General features: G+C 44.0%; 1 protein-coding gene across 12 annotated transcripts in view; it reads left to right on the plus strand.

Moving 5' to 3' along the window:
* inpp4b (inositol polyphosphate-4-phosphatase type II B) overlaps positions 1-25,000 on the plus strand; it is a 198,067-nt gene that overhangs the window by 92,661 nt on the left and 80,406 nt on the right. For all 12 annotated transcript variants that reach the window (XM_063218659.1, XM_063218652.1, XM_063218650.1 and 9 more), the window contains 2 exons: positions 13,911-14,022; positions 18,020-18,089. In XM_063218659.1, coding sequence (XP_063074729.1) covers positions 13,957-14,022; positions 18,020-18,089 — 136 coding nt within the window. In that variant the 5' untranslated portion in view covers positions 13,911-13,956. The remainder of the gene's footprint in view (positions 1-13,910; positions 14,023-18,019; positions 18,090-25,000) is intronic.

Consider the following 25,000-nt stretch of genomic DNA (forward strand, 5'->3'; position numbering starts at 1 on the left):
TTTGGAGTGAATTTCCATGTTAATCAAAAGCATGGTGAAATGCTTTGAAGAATAACTAAGAGGGTTTCTTCTTCTGAAGATATTGGAGGAAAACCACATTATAATCAATGCCCATACAGGCATGTATAATACATCATAAAGACATGCCTCCCCTAAGTACCTATAGTATATATATGCAAAGCATAGTTGAGCTATTGCCATTAATCGGACTAAACTCATAACTGGGGTTCTCGTGAAGAATTGAATTCAAAGACATTGAATTATTGGATGATGTACGGCATACTCCAGGGTGCTGACCCCATTCAATGGTAGGTTTGTAATTAGATAGGCTACTACCTAAGCAAAATAAATTTAAACATTGCCTGCTGACAGGAAGAACACAGTTCGCAAGTTGCAGAGAGAAATTGTTTATCTTCCAATGTGGCAAAGAGTTGTTGGGGATATAATCACATCACCTCAAAGATAAAAGATTATTGCACCTATTAACTAATAATAACCAAATTTTAAGGCAAATGAGCTGATAATTCTGCGCAAATCAAGCAGCAAAATGATATTTTTTTCCCTTTCGCCTTCCTTCATTTACATGCAGGCAGCCAGCTTAAAAAACGTGTGCACATGCCCTCTGTCTCTCTATATCCCTCTTCTTTCCTCGATAATCCTCAGGTGCCTTTAACCATTGCTAAGAATATTCCTCTAGCCTAAATAAACATGTCTTTTGTCTTTGATGACTGGTAACTTTGGTAACACCAGTAGAAGGGAGAGTGGATGCAGAAAGCGCTAAGGTAGATACATGCAGACATAGCTTAACTAAGAATAATCACATTATCTGGCAAGCATAGTCTGATTTCTCAAATTCTAGTTCGGTACAATTTCAGCTTGACTAGCGTTCATATATGACTTTGTCCTGCCGTGGGTCTTATGGTAGGGCACTGCACAACTATGCTGTTACCGGCATGGGTCATTTGCTGATCATTCCCCGTCTCTCTTTTCCTGTCTCTTTCTCTCTCTTACTATCCTATTGTAAATAAAGGCACAAAAGCTCTAAAAAAATATCTTGGAGAAAAACTTTGACTTCAGTCGGACTAAACAATTAATTCAAATTTCTCTTAGTGCATATACAGTGTACCCGCTGGCCATGTTCCAATATTAGAGGCTGATTTTGGAAGCTCTCAGGCAGGGCAGGGGCTAGTATGGTGAACTGTACAATGCCGTAGCTATCTCCAAATTCTCCTCAAATTGTTATTCCAGAAGTATTCTTCCTGTCACCTATAATCAAAGTCAAACACGCATGTGCACCCACACACGCACACAGATTGAAACACACACACACACACACACACACACACACACACACACACACACACACACACACACACACACACACACACACACACACACACACACACACACACACACACACACACACACACACAAATGTAATATATAACTCACCGTCAGAAAAGCACTCAAGCTCCTCTTAGTTTTATCGTTCTAATTGTTGATATTTCCAAATACACATACACACATTCTCTCTCTCTCTCTCTCTCCCTCTCTCTCTCTCTCTCTCTCTCACACACACTCTCACACACACACTCACACACTCACACGCTCTCACACACACACACACACACACACACACACACACACACACACACACACACACACACACACACACACACGCACGCACGCATACTCACACACACACTGGAGCCTGTGAATGCTTGATTGGGGTTGTGTGAAATATTCATGGGTCTGTTTTAGACGTGGAGTCATGGAGCCCTCCCTTCCCTTCCCTTCCCCTCCCCTCCCCTCCCCTCCCTTCCCTTCCCTTCCCTTCCCCTCCCCTGTGGTCTGCTGCAGGAAAGCCTCCCCACCGCTGCCTTTTAAAGGCCACGCAGCTAACGCTTATAGATAATTCCTCCCGGGTACTTTTTCAGCGCTGTGCAGCGCTCAACTGCGCTTTTCACTGCACACCCTCTCCCATTCATACAAGCACGCCTCCCTGCTCAGGAGGCCGTCTGCTCTATTATGAGCTGCGGCACCATAGCACTGCACATATTAGCCCTAGCTGCCCCATACGCCAGCGCACTGTTCTCACTGTTCTCTCCATGGCATTTCAGGGCAGTTTTGACAGGCAGCATCTCCATGACAAACTCCACCGACTGAGTGAAACCCAGGGCTGCTGTTTTGTCTATAACGAGTTACACTGAATAGAATGGTGGACAAAAAGAAAGTGTCAGGGAGGGCGTGTGTTGATGTTGCCATCATCTTTCTTTTCTTTTTCTTTTTCTTCAGCGATGTCGTCCACCAGGCATACCGTACATGAATAAAGTTGCTTTGGTGTTTCATCAGCTTCGGGTAAATATTAGAAACACATCCTGGCTTGGCTTGCGTTGGCGTTGGCATGGGTGCTTGAGCTTGACAAGCTTATGGGCTGTAAGGCAGATGCCCTGACATGCTTCCTGTGCTTTGTAGCTGCACTGCACCATTTTGGAACGGAATGCCATTGGCAGTGTGAGGAACAGGGCCGCTGACAGCTTTGGCCGGGCTGGGGACAAAATCTTAGGAAAGGGCCCTCTCATCAATACATGCAATGTAATGAGGAATTCTGGGCCCCACTTTTGCCTGGCCCGAGACAACAGACCCCTTTGTCTCCCCCCCTGTCGGCTCCCCTATTGAGGAAGGTGCTAGTACAAGTACACTGAGTGCTGCTGAAGCATAGATGAACAAAATACCAATGCAGACTTCAGTGAATGTACTATGCTGCCCTACAAAGGCAAAGAGAAGTAACTACATTTTGTGAAAGTTGAGTTTAGACTTGTAATATTCTGTTGAGCTGGGAAAGCAGAGACACAAGCTGAAATTCAAGATAGACACTGGTGCACAGGCCAACATCATCCCACTTCTGACACCATGTAATTTTCTGTTATTGTTTTTCTGACATATAAGTGTCTAAATAAACAAAGACTAACGGAGTGATCACTGATCTGAATCTGATTTTATTCACTGGTATAATACTGCCGGGGCGCTCTCAATATGTAAGGCACTTGTACATTGCATTGATGTGGTGGGGGCGCTACTAAGTTGCAGTATATCTACAATATCCAACCTAGTGCCAAGGCTTTGCTGGCATTTTTCTCAGTTTCACCGTTGGCTCAGTTACTGCACCTTGCCTTTGTAGAGCAGTATGGGCTTCCTAAATGCTGTTATTGAGAAAAGCATCTGTTTCACTGAAATTGGTGTGGACAACGCTATAGTTACTGTCATATAGTTAGTTACTGTGACAAACATAGACAGATGGACAAGTAGTTAGCCTTAGGTAGTAACCAAAGTAAAGCCTGGATGCATTGCACAGTATGTGGTGGAGCTGAAGGCGAACAGTGGATAAAACTGAAGGGGATGAAACGGAGACATGAAGCTGGTAAATAAACGCAGCAGGAGCACACACTGTAATATTTCATCCAGTCAAAAGAGAAGGTGTGTGTGTGTGTGTGTGTGTGTGTGTGTGTGTGTGTGTGTGTGTGTGTGTGTGTGTGTGTGTGTGTGTGTGTGTGTGTGTGTGTGTGTGTGTGTCTGTGTCTGTGTCTGTGTCTGTGTGTGTCTGTGTCTGTGTCTGTGTCTGTGTCTGTGTCTGTGTCTGTGTCTGTGTCTGTGTCTGTGTCTGTGTCTGTGTCTGTGTGTGTGTGTGTGTGTGTGTGTGTGTGTGTGTGTGTGTGTAAAGTACGCCACACTTAAAGTATACTAATGTCTCTGTGTACCAGGGGAGATCAATAGATTATTCTTTGTTTTCGTTATAGGAAAAGCACATTCAACTTTTGCACATTGATGGGCATTCACTTGTTGAACCCCACCCTACACACACACACACACACACACACACACACACACAGCAAAGACCCCACATGATGAATGTGTAGTAGTGACACCTATATGGGACATTAATTAACACAGCATTTTCCAGCTTAGATTTAGTACTCCTTTAGTGCTTTGGATAGGGGATCATGCGGTGCTGGGCTGGCACCATTTTCTAGTCTGCTTGTATCCATTCCTTTCAAGGAATTGATCAATATTCATATCCATGGTAGAAGAGCTTTCTGTGCACATCAAGGTGTGTTTGTCTACCAAGCTCTGTTGAGCAGGATGTCAGGATGGTCCTGGAAGCGGTATACCCCTTCATCCTGAGTATCCCACAGGGTAGGAATAAACTCTTTTAACTAAACTAAAGAGTTGTGAGGTAAATGAAGTGAATGCATGTATTCTGGAGAGTCCGTGCAGAATGGTTTCCAAGATGTGTAGTAGTGAAGTGTGTGTCCTCCACATCAGGCTCACTGCCAGGGGGAGACAAAGGGGTATGTTGTCCTGGGCCCAGGGAAATATGGGGTCCAGAATTGGGTCCCCATTATATTGTATGTATTGGATAGGGGGCCCTTTCAGATTACTTTGTCCTGGGGCCCAGCAAAAGCTGTCAGTGGCCCTGCCTCTACTGGTGCTTTGAATGCAGCTTGAGTGATTGTTAGTATGGGCTGAGGTCACTGTCTGGGTTCCTGGTCACACACAGACGCAAGCTCATTCCATTGCTATCGATCCACATTTGGCTTTCAAATACCGCCTGCCAAAGGAATCCATCTCTCTATCTTCCTCATCTCTCTCTCTCTCTCTCTCTCTCTCTCTCTCTCTCTCTCTCTCTCTCTCTCTCTCTCTCTCTCAGTCTGTCTCTCGGTCTGTCTGTCTGTCTGTCTGTCTGTCTGTCTGTCTGTCCGTCTCTCTCTCTCTCTCTCTCTCTCTCTCTCTCTCTCTCTCTCTCTCTCTCTCTCAGTCTGTCTCTCGGTCTGTCTGTCTGTCTGTCTGTCTGTCTGTCTGTCTGTCCGTCTCTCTCTCTCTCTCTCTCTCTCTCTCTCTCTCTCTCTCTCTCTCTCTCTCTCTCTCTCTCTCTCTCTCTCTCTCTCTCTCTCTCTCTCTCTCTGAGGTAATGAGAGAGCACATTAAGACCAGAGCTATAGCCCTCATTTTCCCACCCCACTGAAAAGTCATTAGCTGGCACAGAGACACCAAACCCCGATGTTGAATAGGGACAGAGGGAGGGCCGAAGAATTAACTCAGTGGTGTTGCAGGGTGTGTGTGTGTGTGTTGTTGTGTTTAGAAAGTCTGTATGATGCAACCTAAGTTTGTGGAGGCAAAAAAACAGCAGGCATTGTGAGTGGGCCATCTCTCTCTCTCTCTCTCTCTCTCTCTCTCTCTCTCTCTCTCTCTCTCTCTCTCTCTCTCTCTCCTTCTCTCTGCCTCTCTCTCTCGCGGTCGCTCTCTCTCTCTTTCTCTCTTTCTCTCTCTCTCCCGCGCTCTCTCTCTCGCGCGCGTTCTCTCTGTCTCTCTCTCTCTCTCGCTGTCTCTCTCTCTGTCTCTGTCTCTGTCTCTCTCTCTCTCTCTCTCTCTCTCTCTCTCTCTCTCTCTCTCTCTCTCTCTCTCTCTCTCTCTCTCTCTCTCCATCTCTGTGAGGTGGTCTAATTAGGGGTATCGATTATTTAGTCAGCTCAACTCACCCAGGACTTCATTCTGTCACAGTGACAACACACAAAAGTCAGTGCCATGCATGAGGCAAAACAAAAGGGCTGAAGATAAGTCTTGACAGGGAGCAGGGGAGCGCGCTAGAATGTCTGACGAATGACCTTTCAAAACCTCAAAATGCTTCTGTCCGCCCCCCCTCCCTCCCTTTTCAATTCTAATGACATAAAATGGGACTGCGGTCCAACACAAGTTAACGTAACATCATCATTTGTGTGCACGCTTGTCCATCATTCATTTTTCATGCAGGCTAAATTTAGTGCCCCTCTCCAGTTTCCTTTTAGGCCTTTCCCTCATCTCGTCTTCCTCCCTCCATCTCCTCTATCTCTCTGTCTTTCTTCTCCCAAGCCCTCCGCTCTACTCCCCTGCCTCTGCTCATCTTCATAAATATTAGTCAGCAGCACGGCAGCACTCTGTTACTAGACGACTCTCCTGCCTGCCACTGGAACTCTTCCAAAACCCTCCATCTGCTCTCCTCCTCCTCTCCTGGTGATTCCGACTCTTGCTCAGAACAAAAGCCAGCAGTGTTGTCACATTGATTGAGCCCAGCCTGCGAAATGAAATTATTGCAGAATCACGTAAAAAACCGAGACACTGAATTAATGAGGAGTAGGCAGGGTGTGTGCGTGTGTGTGTGTGTGTGTGTGTGTGTGTGTGTGTGTGTGTGTGTGTGTGTGTGTGTGTGTGTGTGTGTGTGTGTGTGTGTGTGTGTGTGTGTGTGTCTCTGTGTGTATGTGTGTGTGTGTGTGTGTGTGTGTGTGTGTGTCTGTGTGTCTGTCTGTCTGTGTGTGTGTGTGTGTGTGTGTGTCTGTGTGTGTGTGTGTGTGTGTGTGTGTGTTGTGGGGGGAGTTTACACAAAAGAGGGTGGGGACTTTCTGCAGTAACTGGTTCCTGGTAACTTTCTGTGGGTGGGGACTTTCTCCCTATTTGAACTTTCTGTGTATGATTGCTGCTGCATTGTCACATACGAGACAGTGCTATTTTTAGCTCTGTCCAATCTCTATATAGGTCAGTTGTCAGGGGCAGACTTCCAAACCCAAGACGTTATTGGACTCACTGATGAGCTTGTATACCGTAGCTCCCTGGCATAAACTTGGGTTTGGCCTGTGTCATTGCAGAATATTCAGACTGCCCCAATAGCCGCTGTTCTCCCTTTGTTGATGATGAAGGAAACATCTCTCTCTCTCTCTCTCTCTCTCTCTCTCTCTCTCTCTCTCTCTCTCTCTCTCTCTCTCTCTCTCTCTCTCTCTCTCTCTCTCTCTCTCTCTCGCTATCCTCTTGCTCTGCATAGACCATTGGTCCATTGGTAGTCTTTCTTACATGTATCTGAATTTCAATGCAAATAAAATTCCTGTTCATTCTTGGCATCCGTAACTCTTGTTTATCATCAATTGGTATTGCATTGGATGTCTGAACTAACATTGTTAGTTTGGTAGTCCGGATTAGTTTTTCATGTAGGCTACAGTAGGACTGATATTCTGGTTAAAGATGTGCCTTGAGATGAGACAGTACAGGTGAAAACATCATTTTTTCATGTCCTGGTAAGAATTTAGATTTTGGGCTTGCTATGATCTTTCGGTAACATTTTTTTTAGGGATGCATCTCCCTACATGTCCCTGCATAAGTCACTTGGGTAACACTTTACTTAAAGGCAACATTATAAGCGCATTTATAACAAATTATAACGCACATTATAATTACTTACAACGTATTGTGACTACACTCATAATGCTTCATGATGCTTTATATTAACAGTTATGAATAACTATGAATCTAGCTTATAATGCTTTATAAATCCAAGGGTGTCATGAGTGCTCATGACTGGCTATAAACTACAGGCTGCCTGATGGGGCTTATAGTACATGTTGAGTACCTATACCCCTCTATGCACAGACCTGGATGATAAACTGTCATAAGGGCTCATATGATGCTATAATGTTTCATGTGAGATCTTAAGTCGTCAATGTTTGCTCTAAGTAAAGTGAAGTTCATATGGATGCATCTATAATGCACTGTGTAATGCACATCTATAATGCATCATAATGTACTGTAAGCCCCATCAGGCCGCCTGTAGTTTATATCCAGTCATGAGCACTCATAATACCCTTGGATTTATAAAGCGTTATAAGCTAGATTCATGGTTATTCATTATTGTTAACATAAAGCATCATGAAACATCATCGGTGTAGTCGTAATGCGTTGTAAGTAATTATAATGTGCATTATAATTTGTTATAAATGTGCTCATAATGCGCTATAGATATGGGCTTCATAGAAAGTGTTACCGTAACTTGTAAGGCATGTACAAAGCAATATCAAACATATGTTAGGCACGTATTCACAAATGTCTTGTTCATGCACAATAAGGGATTTATTACCAATTTAACTTTAGTAGTAGGACTAGTGTAGTACTACTACTCAGTACACCTAGTAGGACTAGTGTTTGCTTAGTACATGCCTTACAAGGTACTTATGCAGGCATTAACATTGTATGTATTAGTGCTAATACAGTAGATGTATCCCTAAAATAAAGTATTACCGATCTTTCTAGTAATTGGTGAAATGCAAAAACAAGGCATTTCTGTGTTTCTTTTCTTACACTTTGTCGACTTGCGTGACTTGATTTAACTTAAAAATCATCAAAGTCTACCAGTGCAAAAACGAAAACAAATGTTATAACGTTATGTGGTTAGCTGAATCAAACATGTCACTGTCACGTCCAGGGCGAATAAAGCAAATTCATGGCGAATCTTCTTCAGCAACCTCAGCTACAGTACCTGGGTCGCGTAGGTCGTCTCTGGTCTACACGACCTCTGTCTTTGTTATTATTTCCTCATTGGCTTTCACCCTCCCACACTCACACTTCCACTAGCATCTCTCTCACAAATGGCCATATGTAGGCTGCTTGTGAATGTGGCTGTCCTACTTCAATGACACATATATTGCACTGGGCACCATATGCTTCGTGGCATTATGAGGTTAGCCAAGCAGTATGATGTGTTTAAGTGTTTTGGGAGGGATTTGGAGGGCCCCGTGCTGCTGGAAATAGGCCGCCTCAGCTCTCCCCCTAGAGCCCTGTTGAGCAGCTGGCTGGCAGTCGCCAAAGTGACTCAGCATTTCATTGATAAAGTGACGTTACAAGCGCGGTAGATATTCACCTCTCTCTTAACCTCCTGCTGTGCTGTAGTTGGCTGAGTGATGAATCAGTCTGCACTTGTTGTGAGCTTGGCAACACTTGCGGTAAATTAGATCTGGGCCCCCATTTGATCAATCACTTGCATTTCCTCGTCCCTGTTGTGAGCTGTTGCTTCCAGCGCCATTATTTCTTATTTTCATGTGAAGGTCAAGAAATTGTTTAACACACTGAAATGTTTCTTACTGGTACTTCCTCTGCAAGAGGTGAGTGTTAATTCTGTGCAAAGATGACTTCCTGTTGATGCATTACAGTTCCTGTCTTATTAGTTGTAAGGCCATTACTAGGAAGATAGGCTACCTGAAATTAATGTAGTGTATTTTAAACTGGCTGCCAATGCACAAGCCAAGTCAAGACCATAGTTTAAAACCAGCAAATTCAACAAATGATGACATGTTGTGGTACGGAAATTAAGACATTGAAAGACAGCTTTTTAGGAAACACAGGCAGGTAATTGGAGTGCTTCTGGGTCTTCACCTTTTCCCCTTGGTGCTCATCAGTGTAGGGGCTCTCAAACTTGGTCCAGGTAGAGAAATGCTGAGGCACTCAAGGTTGCAATTTTTACCTTTTTTTAGCCAAATAAAGCTGACCAGATTTAGGGGGACATCCGGAATACTTGGCGTGTATTAACATCTGAATGAATCAAATATTAAGCTTTTTCATGCATTTGCCATTGATGAACGTTCATGTAACGTGAAAAAAAAACTATTGCACTATTGTTTGTGCAACCTGATTGAGGATAGTATGTTGTTTGTTTCCCTCACATTCTTAAGATTACCCGGCGCTACCAATGCAGGCACTTTGCTGCAGGAACAGCATCATGAGCTGTAGCTTAACTTGAGCCCGTCTAATAACTGTCTGGGTGAATTTCTTGCACCGCTTGCCTCAGGATGTGACACAGACCCAGCACGCCGTAGGCACAGAGAAAGGGAGGCCGTCTCAGAGCCACATGATTTCAGTACAGTGTTTATTTTGTGTGCAGTCATGGGTAAGCGGTTAGGGTGTCAAACTTGAAGCCCAAATGTTACCGGTTCGACTCCCGTCCCACCTGGTTGATGGGGGTAGTAATTAACCAGTGCCCTCCCCCATCCTCCTCCATGATTGAGGTATCCTGATCATGGTACCGTCCCTCCGTACTGCTCTCTTGGGCCGCCATTGGGGGCTGCCCCCTTGCACGGGTGACGCATAAATGCAATTTCGTTGTGTGCAGTGTGCTGTGGAGTGCTGTGTCACAATGACAATGGGAGGTGGAGTTTCCCAATCGGGTTTTCACTTTTCACTTTATGGGAAGGGTCCACAGCAGGTCAAGAAATACTTTTTTAGCACAACCACCTGTAAAAGCACAATTCACCATGCCCAAACAAGAATGTCACAGTTATTTAGCACAGGTTACAATTTATCCATACGGGGGGAAAATGGTAATGAACCGATAAGAATTATTTATATAACAAATATATGCCATGTATGATTTGTTCCTTTTATTGTTTTTTATATGAACAAAACATTATATTAAGCATACAAAGAAAGTAATTGTATCATACGCACCATCTGTAATGTACAATCTGTACTTTATTCATAATAGTTTCACCTAATAATTCTGTATGAGAAAGGGGGACACTTTCAGGTGTAAATTTAACAAAAAATGTATATCTGTTTTCACTGTCGTATCAAAATCTTTTAGAATTCCTAAAACACTTGTAAAACTTCTGTATGACTTTCCAATACATGTACATGTATCCTTTCCATATGGGGATGTGTACATTCTAACACTTCCGGTTATTCAGAGGCTCAGTACTGGCAAACATTTGTCCTCACGTACTCTACAAAACTGAGTAAACTTTCACCAGAAATCTCTGATTGTGCTTCTGCATCATTTAAAACACGTCAAACCAGCTCTCCCGACTTCCTTCTTCTAACATCAGGATAACAAAGCCCACGTGATTGACTGTTGTGTCATAAAGGGACCCAGGCCAATTAAGTTTGTCAGGGATACGTGTTTGGTTGGGAAATGTGCTGCTGTCGTTGTGTGTGTGAGTACCAGCTGCCACAGGGAGGGGAGGAGAGTGGGAGGCCCAGGGCTCTCTTCAGCAGCTCAGGCAGCAGAGCTTCAAAGTTAATTTGAGGTCAATCACTTGCCCGTCTGACAGATTCCCCCACAATCCACCGGCAGTGCTGACTCCTGTTCCGTTCTTGATTTGCTGCTGTTGAACCTGTGCCGGGATAATAATGTTAATCAGCCTGAAACAACGTTGAAACATTCGACATCCGACTCTCACACATAAAACTCCCACTCTGATTCTCTCTCTCTCTCTCTCTCTCTCTCTCTCTCTCTCTCTCTCTCTCTCTCTCTCTCTCTCTCTCTCTCTCTCTCTCTCTCTCTCTCTCTCTCTCTCATACACACATGCACAGAGGAATACACGCAGATAGACACACGCATGCACGTAAGCACACACACATGCACGCACGATACACACACACACACACACACACACACACACACACACACACACACACACACGCACACACACACATGCACACGCACACGCACACGCACACGCACACGCACACGCACACACACCGCATTCTTTCCCTCAAAATATTGTTTTAGACCTGAAATATAGCTTTTAGAACCTTTTAAGCTTCATTCCTTGTGACTCACACTCTCACCTCTCAGTAAACAATTATAATTGCCCTTACAAAATACAACTACATTAGGTATTAAGTAAACATCAGTAGTAAAAGTTAGAGTCCATGTCCATTTAATTTACTTAATAACAACTGTAAATTTAGATTTAAAATAGAACATTGGTCAAAGGGTTCATTCTTCAGAGATATGAGAATATTTATTGACACATATTGCGTATCTGCTTGTTCTTTCTCCATTTCGATCATTGCTTTACGTACAGAGACACGTATTTCCTCATGCTGACAACAAATCTCAGAGCACACCCTTTCATGCCGGTATATAGCTTGGGGCTACGAGTGGTGTGGTGTGTCATGTCATTTCTCTGATATGTGGCAAGCTGGTGTCCCATTACCTACTGTACAAAGGACATAAAGTATGAAGCATAGTACCATGTGTGACCCAAGCTCTGATGGAAGCCAATTTAGGCAGCACTGTGCTGAAAGCCAAAGGCCCTATTTCACCACAGGAGCCTATTATAAGTCAGGAGGGTTACCGTGTTCCTATGGTGTAAGATACACTGACTGCCATGGCCGTAACTACCATTGAGGACACAGAGGTCATGTCCTCTGTATTTTTTTCAGTAATGTAATTTTTTTCTATGATGACAATTGATATATGATCAGCAATGATAAATTCAGTCTGTATGCAACACCCCCATTTATCCTCAAGGCGGTGATTAATAAAAACAAACTGAAGACTTTGACTGAAGTATTCGAAGCATTCTAAATGGACAGTATGTACAGCATGCACTGTTTGACCTCGGCGTTTGAAAATGTCTGGTTACGGCCCTGCTGACGGCCTGCGTGAGGGTTCCATTCCATCTAGTTTCTGATGTGGGGTTCTGAGTCTGTCAGCCTCCTGCTGAGAGACAGTAAGATAGTTGCATAAAAGTGAAGAAATGTGGAAGCAGGCAGGCAGGATGAAGGTCTCCACTACAGTTTTTTGTTTTGTTTCCTTCTCTCTGCTCCCTTGGTATGGTGGTGTTTTTTTTTCTACTCCCTGAGCCATGAGTTCACAGACACATGCAGACTTCCCCACCACACCCCATAATTATCCCATTCCAGAGGGGACAGATACAATTTAAAGCAGATCAGTCACAGTAATTGGGGTGATGTTTGCTTGATGCGCAGGGATCATTTTTCTTCATTTGATGCGGCTTGCCTCTGTGTCATGGATTTTCCCATCACCGGCGTCAATGATTAGCGGAGGGATGGGAACGATAATATGAAAACTCGGCTGCTCCGCTCACGGCAAATATGTCTGTGCTGCTGTCTCATTGTCATTGAACCGGTAACACCTTGCTGAATTTCTGGCTCGAGCAATCTTTCTCTGCCAAATGTTGTTTTCTGTTTATTTTTTCTCTCCGCTCCTCTTCTCACCTGTTGTTACCAGCGCTGCCTTTCTGGCTGGATTGTATTACCTGTTATCAAAGAACAAGTCTTTTAAAATTATATGCCAAATATGATTTTGTATAATTTTGCCCTTTGCTATTTTGTTCAGTATATATTGCCACTGCAGATCCTCCACTCTCGTTGTGCCAGGGTGGGTGATTGGTAGATCAGCCTCTAGACTGTGTCACTGCTACATGTAGGCAGTTGCATCCTTTTGTCCTCCCTCCGGTAGATCCTTTTGTTGTGGGGTCACGTCCCTCCATTCGCTGTCTGCCTTACTGTCTGGTCAGTGCAGGAGTGGAGAGAACACAGGATCCCTCTATGTCCCCTTGCTGATGAGTTGTCTTCTTGTCGAGGTTATCCTTGTTATGGTTTGTTGGTTTTGATGAAATGAAGAAAGCAAATGAGCAAATGTTTAAATTGTTTCAGTCCACTGCAGCAGTTGTAAGAGAATTAACCAGCTGAACCTAAAACTCCAGTTCGAAACTCCACAAATTTGGAGGGCCCCCACCATGTTAGTGTCACCGACGTCAATCTGGAATCAGTACAAAGTTATGTCAATATACCTACAATCAGGGAAGCCAACAGGGTGGGACAAAGAAAGCGGTTGTCCCAGGCCCAGGGAGAGAGGGGGGCCCAAATTATGGTTTTCTAAATCATTGTTTGCATTGGGTGGGGGCCCCTTACAGATCACCTGTACTTTGTCCTCGGCCTGAAAAAACCTGTCAAAGGCCCTGCATACAACTGTCAATATTGCCATTGCTTTTAGATGGTTTATTCTCCATGGAGGGTTAACATGTGTTGCAATGTGCAACAAAATCTGAAGCCCTATGAAAATGTCGGGCAAAATTAAAACATTTTTGCTGTGATTATAGACCGTGGCGTGCAAAATAACATGGAATGTGTCAACAATTTTGTCACAACAGGAATACAAATCATATCATGTTTTTCATGATTTTCTTCATTGCTGTTAAATAGTTCATAAAGGTTGGAGCAGGCTTCACCCAACCAGTTCTTCTTTTGGTCAGCATTGCAGTTAAATATATATCATTTATTGAGGGTATTTTTCTTGTTCTCTGCAGGTCATCCGATGACTTGGAAGCCGTTGGTACAGTAGTGGTGAGCCGCATGAGGATGGGAGAAATCGAGGACGGGGAAGTGGACCACATGGCGACCGACATCCAGGGCCAGAAGGTACCGGAAGAGTTTTGACTCTCTCTCTCTCTCTCTCTCTCTCTCTCTCTCTCTCTCTCTCTCTCTCTCTCTCTCTCTCTCTCTCTCTCTCTCTCTCTCTCTCTCTCTCTCTCTCTCTCTCTCTCTGTCTTTACTTATCTCCCTCCCTCTCTACCATCTCTCTCCCTCACTCTCTCTCTCTCTCTCTCTCTCTCTCTCTCTCTCTCTCTCTCTACCACCTCTCTCCCTCACTCTCTCTCTTATATTATGCCTCTCTCATGAAACATCCTCATCATGTTTTGACTCTCGTATTAGCTTTAATACACATTCTTTCTTATACACCTCCAACTATCCCGTTCTATCAGCGCTCTATCCTGTCTTCTTTAAACCACACATAACCTATCTCCCTCTATCTTCCCTCCCTACCCCTCTACTCCTGCCCCCGCCCAAAATGGTCTGCCCTGTCTTTATACCGCACATAGCCCTATCTCTCTCTATCTAACTTCCCTCCCTCCTCCCTCCCCCTCCTCCCCCTCCTCCCCCTCCTGCCCCCAAACGGTCTGCCATGGCACCGCTACACTTTCTCCACAGGATTCAATTACGTATGTCAGTGTGCTCTGTCTGTGCGCTCTCCCAGCTGCTCCTGCTCGCTCACTAATGCTGAGGGGGATTAGCCTGTCAGCGCTCCAAAGGCCCAATGAGATTCATCCACATCCCCAAAGCCCATAGAAACAGCAGGCACTGGGTTCGTGGCGTGTGTACTGTATGTGGCTCTCTGTGGTTGAGTAGTGTGCCATGTTGAATGTTCAGTGACTGGATTTTTTGTGTGTGTCAAGAACTGCGTTTTGCTTCTCTGTTGACGTGCTAGTCAGTCAGAGTTCAGTCACTGTTGGTCGGTGAGGTTATTTGCAAGGACACTATTGGGTTCGGCCATCCTATAATCTGGATTACTCGCAAAAAGCATTAACGGCATAAGAGGAAGAGGAGGAACATCCACGATAGGACCTCCAGCCTCGCTATCCGCCATGGGAAGAACCCTGTCCAGGAGTCGTATACCGTGTGTCTCTGCCTGTTGCACTGTGCGCCATGCCGGTGTCAAATACTAGACTGCACCGCTGCACCTGCCATGAAGGAGAGAGCGAGCAGGTGGACACCATTGGCTGGTGGTTCTCAACCGAACAGGGGATGACAGATGACAGATGTGAGCCAGAGGAGAGCAGTTTATCGCTCCGTTCCCTCCTCACCGCTCGGGTCCGCCACTGCACTCGGCTCCTCAGAATGGGATGCATCCAGGCTAAAAACAGAGTTGTATGTATCATTGCATATGAAGAGTTTATTTGCAAAACAGTGTATATCCATTTTGTAGAATGGTGGGAAAATCATATTTTTGTATTGGGCATTCCATTGATTTTGCATTGCATTTTATTTAAGTTGAAAAGTTGTCAAAATATTTGAGTGGCAAGAATTCACACAAGTGACAGGACATCTGAACAGTATTTTTTAATAATAAAATGCAAAAGTCAAAAATGGTGGATATACCATTTTGCAAATAAACTCTTTAAATATCTCTAAATATCTCTACAGCTAACAGGGCCTTGCGTCAGGCACAGATGTGGCTAGATTTTAAATGGCTATGATTCAGATTACACCGGGTAGTTGTTTGGGTATCTTCGCATGTATCTCTGCACTCTTGTCGAGAGTCTCCCTGTAAGTGACTATCCCAACTGCTTTGAATAGAAAGCTAGTTTTGACTGAAGACTGACATGTGACATGGTTCAAAACTTTGAACTGCCATGGCATGTCTACTATTTACTATCTACTATTTAGTTCAATTGTGTGTGTCGTAATCACCTCCACATTAGTGTCTTTGTGTACATATATGAAGCGTATCTGTGTCTGCAGTCGGCACCTGTGCTACAGTATATGTGCAAGGGAACCTGAGAACACACACAATGCACTGCACTGGGGGTCAGGTGCACTCTATCATGTCACAGTGAATTGGGCTCCGTCTGCGGGACAAGGAGCGCGTCACGCTTGGCATCACATCTCATTGAGCAGCTGACACTGACACCCACTGCATAGAGGAGAGGAGAGGAGAGGCTCAGCTCAGCCCCCCTCGCCTGAGCTCACACAGCCTTTGCAGACGGCATAGTGGCACTCTCTCTCCCTGCCCTGCCCCTGCCTCACCTCACCACAGCTCTAGCTCTGTCGCCTGAGCTCACAGCCTTGCAGACGACATCAGGGCTGGACTGGCCATCTGGCATACCGGGCATTTCCTGGTGGGTCCTGCACCCTCGTGGGCCCCTTTGTTCAGAAATGTAAAAAAAATATATTATTGTTACTTTTTTTAAATTTCTGAAAATAGAGGCACACGAGGGTGTGGGGCCCATCGGTGAGTCAGTTCTACACCACTAATTATGAGGGGCCCCTTTAATCCAAAAATGCCCGGGCCCTATTTCTCCCCCATTTCAGCCCTGCAGACAGTATGGTGGCTCTCTCTCTCTCTCTCTCTCTCTCTCTCTCTCTCTCTCTCTCTCCCCTGCCTCACCACACCACAGCTCCAGCTCTGTGGCAGAGAGCATCGCATCTCTTCCTGCATGGGGCAGAATCCAAGTCAGACAGTTAGTGGGGAATTAGTGGATCTGTTTTTTTCACTCAGTGAAGGGGCTGTCATCTGAAGTCCCTGTGTTGACGTGATCACATTGGATGTGAACTGGGGTCATCTCTTGTCCTTGCATTAAAACAGGGATTACTGACGGCAACTCTTATACTTTAGTTTATTTGCAAAACGGTGTTTCAACATTTTTTACTTTTGCATTTTATTATTGAAAATGACTGTTCAGAGGTCCTGTCACCTTTGTGTGAATTCTTGCCATTCAAATCTTTTATGAACATACCTTTTCAACCTATATAAAATGCAATTCAATGTAATGACTAATACAAAAATGTCAATTTCCCACCATTCCACAAAATGGACATGCACCGTTTTGCAAATAAACTCATATCTCTTCTTCATCTTGCCAGAAATTAGAAACCCATGTGCCATGTCTCTGCTGTACATTTTGAACTATTACAAAATACCTCTGTGTGTCATTGGTGGGAACATAATTATGAATGTGCACCTTCAGTTTTATTGTTTGTTTTACAGTTGATCAATAAATGCTCTCTACACAGGATATGATCAAACACCTCCCAAACACCCACGACAGTCTGATGCAGTATTCTAGCCTCAGACATGCAAGACAAGCAACCTCTATCAGAGAACTCTTCCAACCAACTCTTGCTAGCCTGAGCCAAGATCAGTAATGTTAAAAATGATGCAAAGTGAAGGCTGTCCGCTTTGCTCCCTTTAGAAAACTGACCCGGGGAGAGTCAATGTAATATGATGGGTCTGGCTCCTGTCCTTGCCTGGGGCAACTGCGTGGTCATGGGTCATCAGGAGTGCAGGTGTTGGAGATGGGGCATGTCTCCACTTTATGGACGTACCCAGCAAAGATACCTGATGAAGATCCAGGGTGATCGAAACGTTGCTGTTTTAATTTAATAAACTTTATTTTTTTTAGCTTATTCCACAGTGTGCAGACCTTCCTTCTTCAACTGTCTGTCACTTTTGTCTGGCACCTGCAACAAGTGACTCCTTTGCAAGTCTCTGATGTCCACATCTATTGTATGCCAGCACTGTGTGATTATGGGTGTCAGTTCAGTGCAACACAAGAGATGTCATTTTGACTTGTTTGTGTGTTGTTAGGGTATATAAAATGTGCCATATTTTACTTGAAGTGCTTGAATGCCATATGGAATACATGCTATGGCAGGTCGACATTATCTTTTGAGGCAGGTAGTTCTGTGTTGTGGTTGTCAGCTGCACTTCAATAAATACATATTTCTGTATTGTATCTGAGCTTTCTATCTATTGTATCGGAGTAATTTTAAATTGTAAAGAAGCATGTCATACCTTGATATTTTCACAATGTTTGTTCTCTTTTCTCCCTTCTCCCTTCTGCCTTTCTCTTCACAGTGTGCGCTGGTTTGTGAGTCACTGCATGGAACCACAAATGACAAAGATTATGGTCCCCTGATGAGTGCTTGTAAGTTACCCACACACACACACACACACACACACACACACACACACACACACACACACACACACACACACACACACACACACACACACACACACACACACACACACACACACACACACACACACACACACTAAACATTAAAACACAGCTGAACATTATTGTGATTTATAAGATAACTATGGAATTTTGAGCCACCATACCAGACAGTGTTCTGTACATTGGTGTTTTATAGACAGAAGACTGGGAACAATATTATGACAGACTCCATGTGAACTTTGAGCAAGATACTCAAGATCAGATAGTGCACCACTGCCATTAATGAGTCGTCTGTTATAGATGCTGTTGTGTCTGTTGTGTCTGTAGTCTCTGTACTGCATTGATTGTATTCACAGGTGTGCACAGATAGGGATGAGGTGGTGCTAAAGCCCCTGACCTTTTTGCCCCACTGCATGAAAAATGCCCTTTTCTATACATTTTGTCACAATGTACTGTGGTCCATGTTGGTATGGCCATTTGTAACTTGACAATCAACAGCATGTGACAATGGTGCCTTGATATAAAATGTAGTCTGTAATAGAGGCAGCCACATGCCCCCTGCCCCTCAAAGTGTCTATGCACGCCACTGATTGCATTGGACAAAATTAATACCTGTAGGCTAAAGGACACTTCAATCACCGGACTGAAGGCTCAACCAAGACAGCACACCAACACAATCATGAGCATAAAGTGTACAACACACAAACCACTTGCTCTCATTACACATTGACTATCATGCCTTCTCATCTCCATAGTGCCATGACATGACTTATCATTAGTGTGAGGGTTTTTGTCAAGCATTTTGAAAGGGTTACACTTCACTCAAAATGACATACAGTAAAAGGTGCCTGGAATGAAAGCTGTGCATTTTTAAATGCAAAATGCCTGCACTACACTTCCTCTTTTAGATTTTAATATCAAACAATGTGTTCACATATTTTGAAAACATTTAGAATTGCAATCTCAAAGCCTCAGAGTCTTCATTGTTTTGTTAAGGCGTGACCAAGCGTGACATGAGCGAGTCCAGCAACGGAAGGAGTTGACTTTGTATTGAGTCGCGCAACAAAAGCAATTCATGCAACCAGAGCGATTCAGCGATGAGAGTGACAGTTTGTAGTTGAAATCCTGACAAATTAGCTATGACGCGGTTCGGCGACAGCCACCACAGCCAATGGGAATTTTGGAATGCTTGCATCCTACTTTTAACGGATATACTCTGGAAGTCGTTTCAATTGCTCGTATCGCTCTTGCTGCACAGAAACGATTCTTTGTAGCTTGAATCTCGTTGCAGCCGATCATTCGCCCAGTTAGACTTGTGAAGAGATTGATAGGCTGTTTATTTCATGTGTGTCCATCAGACAGGAAAGTCAAGTGATGTGTGTCTATCCTTTTTGCCATTGCCTCACTTCTCAAGTTGGTCGTCTTAGAGTAGTGACTGAGTAGCCTAATGAAATAGAGGATTGTCACCACCTATCCATCATAAGTCAAGCTGCAATAATCAACAGTGATGTTTAATCTGTAAATGGTTTTCTTCTCTGATTGTGTGTTTATGTTGTATGACATTTACTGTAGAATCACCTGAAAATGTCTACAAAAAAGATGGTCACAAGAGCAGATATTGCCGCTACTATTTTTCATAGCACAGATGTGTCTTTGAGATTGCTGCTGTGGTGTAAAATGGTGCATATACAGTACAGTAGCCTACATGCCTGTATCGTCTTGCTGTCTGCCAGGAACTTGGCGGCCCTGAGTCCAAATGTCAGTCATGACCGCCCTGGTGACCGCCCTGGTGACCGCTGACAGCTTTTACTGGGCCCAGGACAAAGTCACCTGAAAGGGCCCCCTACCCAATACATACAACGTAATGGGGAGCCATTTCTGCCCCCCTATCTCCCTGGGACAACATACCTCTTTGTCCCCACTTGACGGTAGGCCTGGTCATGACGATCGGCATGGCAACATGTCGCTTTGAGCTCAGGTATTGAACTGTTGAAGTGTGACCCCCATTACACATTTGCAGCCCAACTGTCCCTCCGCCCGAATTTAAAGACCATAGCCACTGAAAGCCCAGCACATAGGCTAAACAAAATCTCTTGACAGACAGTTCAAAATGCTTTGTATTTGCAGATAAAAGAAAGCCATTGGGTTTGGCAACAGATGTGTATCTCAAAAAGGCAGATTTCATCTTGAACTGCTGTAGAAAAGTGAAGGAGCATAAACCTCCGCCAGGTACGGCTCAGAGTCAGATTATCACCAAACAGGGGCATACCAACATGCTATTTCAGATTGATACAGTCAGGAGTTGGAAAGTTATTTTGGAGAGTTATTTTTTTATAATATAAAGGTTATCTATAATGGTTTGGAGTATAAAAGCTAGAATCCAACAGTAGGCCTACATATGTACTTACGTACGGTATGTGTTTGTGGAAGTCATAAAGAGAGAACTGACCTTGAACAACTTTTGCAGGAAGGAGATTTTAAAGTCTCAGAGGGGCCTAATTTTGAGCCACCATACCAGACAGTGTTCTGTACATTGGTGTTTTATAGACAGAAGACTGGGAACAATATTATGACAGACTCCATGTGAACTTTGAGCAAGATACTCAAGATCAGATAGTGCTCCACTGCCATTAATGAGTCGTCTGTTATAGATGCTGTTGTGTCTGTTGTGTCTGTAGTCTCTGTACTGCATTGATTGTATTCACAGGTGTGCACAGATAGGGACATGGTGGTGCTAAAGCCCCTGTCCTTTTTGCCCCACTGCATGAAAAATGCCCTTTTCTATACATTTTGTCACAATGTACTGTGGTCCATGTTGGTATGGCCATTTGTAACTTGACAATCAACAGCATGTGACAATGGTGCCTTGATATAAAATGTAGTCTGTAATAGAGGCAGCCACATGCCCCCTGCCCCTCAAAGTGTCTATGCACGCCACTGATTGCATTGGACAAAATGAATACCTGTAGGCTAAAGGACACTTCAATCACCGAACTGAAGGCTCAACCAAGACAGCACACCAACACAATCATGAGCATAAAGTGTACAACACACAAACCACTTGCTCTCATTACACATTGACTATCATGCCTTCTCATCTCCTTAGTGCCATGACATGACTTATCATTAGTGTGAAGGTTTTTGTCAAGCATTTTGAAAGGGTTACACTTCACTCAAAATGACATGCAGTAAAAGGTGCCTGGAATGAAAGCTGTGCATTTTTAAATGCAAAATGCCTGCACTACACTTCCCCTTTTAGATTTTAATATCAAACAATGTGTTCACATATTTTGAAAACATTTAGAATTGCAATCTCAAAGCCTCAGAGTCTTCATTGTTTTGTAAAGGCACGAATACACCAAGCGTGACATGAGCGAGTCCAGCGACGGAAGGAGTTGACTTTGTATTGAGTCGCGCAACAAAAGCGATTCGGGCAACCTGAGGCGATTCAGCGACGAGAGTGACAGTTTGTAGTTGAAATCCTGAGAAATTAGCTATGACGCGGTTCGGCGACAGCCACCACAGCCAGTGGGAATGTTGGAATGCTTGCATCCTACTTTTAACGGATATACTCTAGTAGTCGCTTCAATTGCTCGTATCGGTCTTGCTGCACAGAAACGATTCTTTGTAGCTTGAATCTCGTTGCAGCCGATCTATTCGCCAAGTTAGACTTGTGAAGAGATTGATAGGCTGTTTATTTCATGTGTGTGTCCATCAGACAGGAAAGTAAATTTATGTGTGTCTATCCTTTTTGCCATTGCTTCACTTCTCAAGTTGGTTGTCTTAGAGTAGTGACTGAGTAGCCTAAAGAAATAGAGGATTGTCACCACCTATCCATCATAAGTCAAGCTGCAATAATCAACAGTGCTGTTTAATCTGTAAATGGTTTTCTTCTCTGATTGTGTGTTTATGTTGTATGACATTTACTGTAGAATCACCTGAAAATGTCTACAAAAAAGATGGTCACAAGAGCAGATATTGCCGCTACTATTTTTCATAGCACAGATGTGTCTTTGAGATTGCTGCTGTGGTGTAAAATGGTGCATATACAGTACAGTAGCCTACATGCCTGTATCGTCTTGCTGTCTGCCAGGAACTTGGCGGCCCTGAGTCCAAATGTCAGTCATGACCGCCCTGGTGACCGCCCTGGTGACCGCTGACAGCTTTTACTGGGCCCAGGACAAAGTCACCTGAAAGGGCCCCCTACCCAATACATACAACGTAATGGGGAGCCATTTCTGCCCCCCCTATCTCCCTGGGCCCGGCACAACATACCCCTTTGTCCCCACTCGTCGGTAGGCCTGGTCATGACGATCCACATGGCAACATGTCGCTTTGAGCTCAGGTGTTGAACTGTTGAAGTCTGACCCCCATTACACATTTGCAGCCCAACTGTCCCTCCGCCCGAATTTAAAGACCATAGCCACTGAAAGCCCAGCACATAGGCTAAACAAAATCTCTTGACAGACAGTTCAAAATGCTTTGTATTTGCAGATAAAAGAAAGCCATTGGGTTTGGCAACAGATGTGTATCTCAAAAAGGCAGATTTCATCTTGAACTGCTGTAGAAAAGTGAAGGAGCATAAACCTCCGCCAGGTACGGCTCAGAGTCAGATTATCACCAAACAGGGGCATACCAACATGCTATTTCAGATTGATACAGTCAGGAGTTGGAAAGTTATTTTGGAGAGTTATTTTTTTATAATATAAAGGTTATCTATAATGGTTTGGAGTATAAAAGCTAGAATCCAACAGTAGGCCTACATATGTACTTACGTACGGTATGTGTTTGTGGAAGTCATAAAGAGAGAACTGACCTTGAACAACTTTTGCAGGAAGGAGATTTTAAAGTCTCAGAGGGGCCTAATTTTGAGCCACCATACCAGACAGTGTTCTGTACATTGGTGTTTTATAGACAGAAGACTGGGAACAATATTATGACAGACTCCATGTGAACTTTGAGCAAGATACTCAAGATCAGATAGTGCACCACTGCCATTAATGAGTCGTCTGTTATAGATGCTGTTGTGTCTGTTGTGTCTGTAGTCTCTGTACTGCATTGATTGTATTCACAGGTGTGCACAGATAGGGATGAGGTGGTGCTAAAGCCCCTGACCTTTTTGCCCCACTGCATGAAAAATGCCCTTTTCTATACATTTTGTCACAATGTACTGTGGTCCATGTTGGTATGGCCATTTGTAACTTGACAATCAACAGCATGTGACAATGGTGCCTTGATATGAACTGTAGTCTGTAATAGAGGCAGCCACATGCCCCCTGCCCCTCAAAGTGTCTATGCACGCCACTGATTGCATTGGACAAAATTAATACCTGTAGGCTAAAGGACACTTCAATCACCGGACTGAAGGCTCAACCAAGACAGCACACCAACACAATCATGAGCATAAAGTGTACAACACACAAACCACTTGCTCTCATTACACATTGACTATCATGCCTTCTCATCTCCTTAGTGCCATGACATGACTTATCATTAGTGTGAAGGTTTTTGTCAAGCATTTTGAAAGGGTTACACTTCACTCAAAATTACATGCAGTAAAAGGTGCCTGGAATGAAAGCTGTGCATTTTTAAATGCAAAATGCCTGCACTACACTTCCCCTTTTAGATTTTAATATCAAACAATGTGTTCACATATTTTGAAAACATTTAGAATTGCAATCTCAAAGCCTCAGAGTCTTCATTGTTTTGTAAAGGCACGAATACACCAAGCGTGACATGAGCGAGTCCAGCGACGGAAGGAGTTGACTTTGTATTGAGTCGCGCAACAAAAGCGATTCGGGCAACCTGAGGCGATTCAGCGACGAGAGTGACAGTTTGTAGTTGAAATCCTGAGAAATTAGCTATGACGCGGTTCGGCGACAGCCACCACAGCCAGTGGGAATGTTGGAATGCTTGCATCCTACTTTTATATACTCTAGTAGTCGCTTCAATTGCTCGTATCGGTCTTGCTGCACAGAAACGATTCTTTGTAGCTTGAATCTCGTTGCAGCCGATCTATTCGCCAAGTTAGACTTGTGAAGAGATTGATAGGCTGTTTATTTCATGTGTGTCCATCAGACAGGAAAGTCAAGTGATGTGTGTCTATCCTTTTTGCCATTGCCTCACTTCTCAAGTTGGTCGTCTTAGAGTAGTGACTGAGTAGCCTAAAGAAATAGAGGATTGTCACCACCTATCCATCATAAGTCAAGCTGCAATAATCAACAGTGCTGTTTAATCTGTAAATGGTTTTCTTCTCTGATTGTGTGTTTATGTTGTATGACATTTACTGTAGAATCACCTGAAAATGTCTACAAAAAAGATGGTCACAAGAGCAGATATTGCTGCTACTATTCTTCACAGCACAGATGTGTCTTTGCGTTTGCTGCTGTGGTGTAAAATGGTGCATATACAGTACAGTAGCCTACATGCCTGTATCGTCTTGCTGTCAGCCAGGCACTTGGCGGCCCTGAGTCGAAATGTCAGTCATGACCAGGGCAGCTGACAGCTTTTACTGGGCCCAGGACAAAGTCACCTGAAAGGGCCCCCTGCCCAATACATACAACGTAATGGGGAGCCATTTCTGCCCCCCTATCTCCCTGGGACAACATACCTCTTTGTCCCCACTTGACGGTAGGCCTGGTCATGACGATCGGCATGGCAACATGTCGCTTTGAGCTCAGGTGTTGAACTGTTGAAGTCTGACCCCCATTACACATTTGCAGCCCAACTGTCCCACCACCCGAATTTAAAGACCATAGCCACTGAAAGCCCAGCACATAGGCTAAACAAAATCTCTTGACAGACAGCTTTATATTTGCAGATAAAAGAAAGCCATTGGGTTTGGCAACAGATGTGTATCTCAAAAAGGCAGATTT

Source organism: Engraulis encrasicolus, chromosome 16 (genome assembly GCF_034702125.1).
Source record: "Engraulis encrasicolus isolate BLACKSEA-1 chromosome 16, IST_EnEncr_1.0, whole genome shotgun sequence".
NCBI classification, from domain to species: domain Eukaryota; kingdom Metazoa; phylum Chordata; class Actinopteri; order Clupeiformes; family Engraulidae; genus Engraulis; species Engraulis encrasicolus.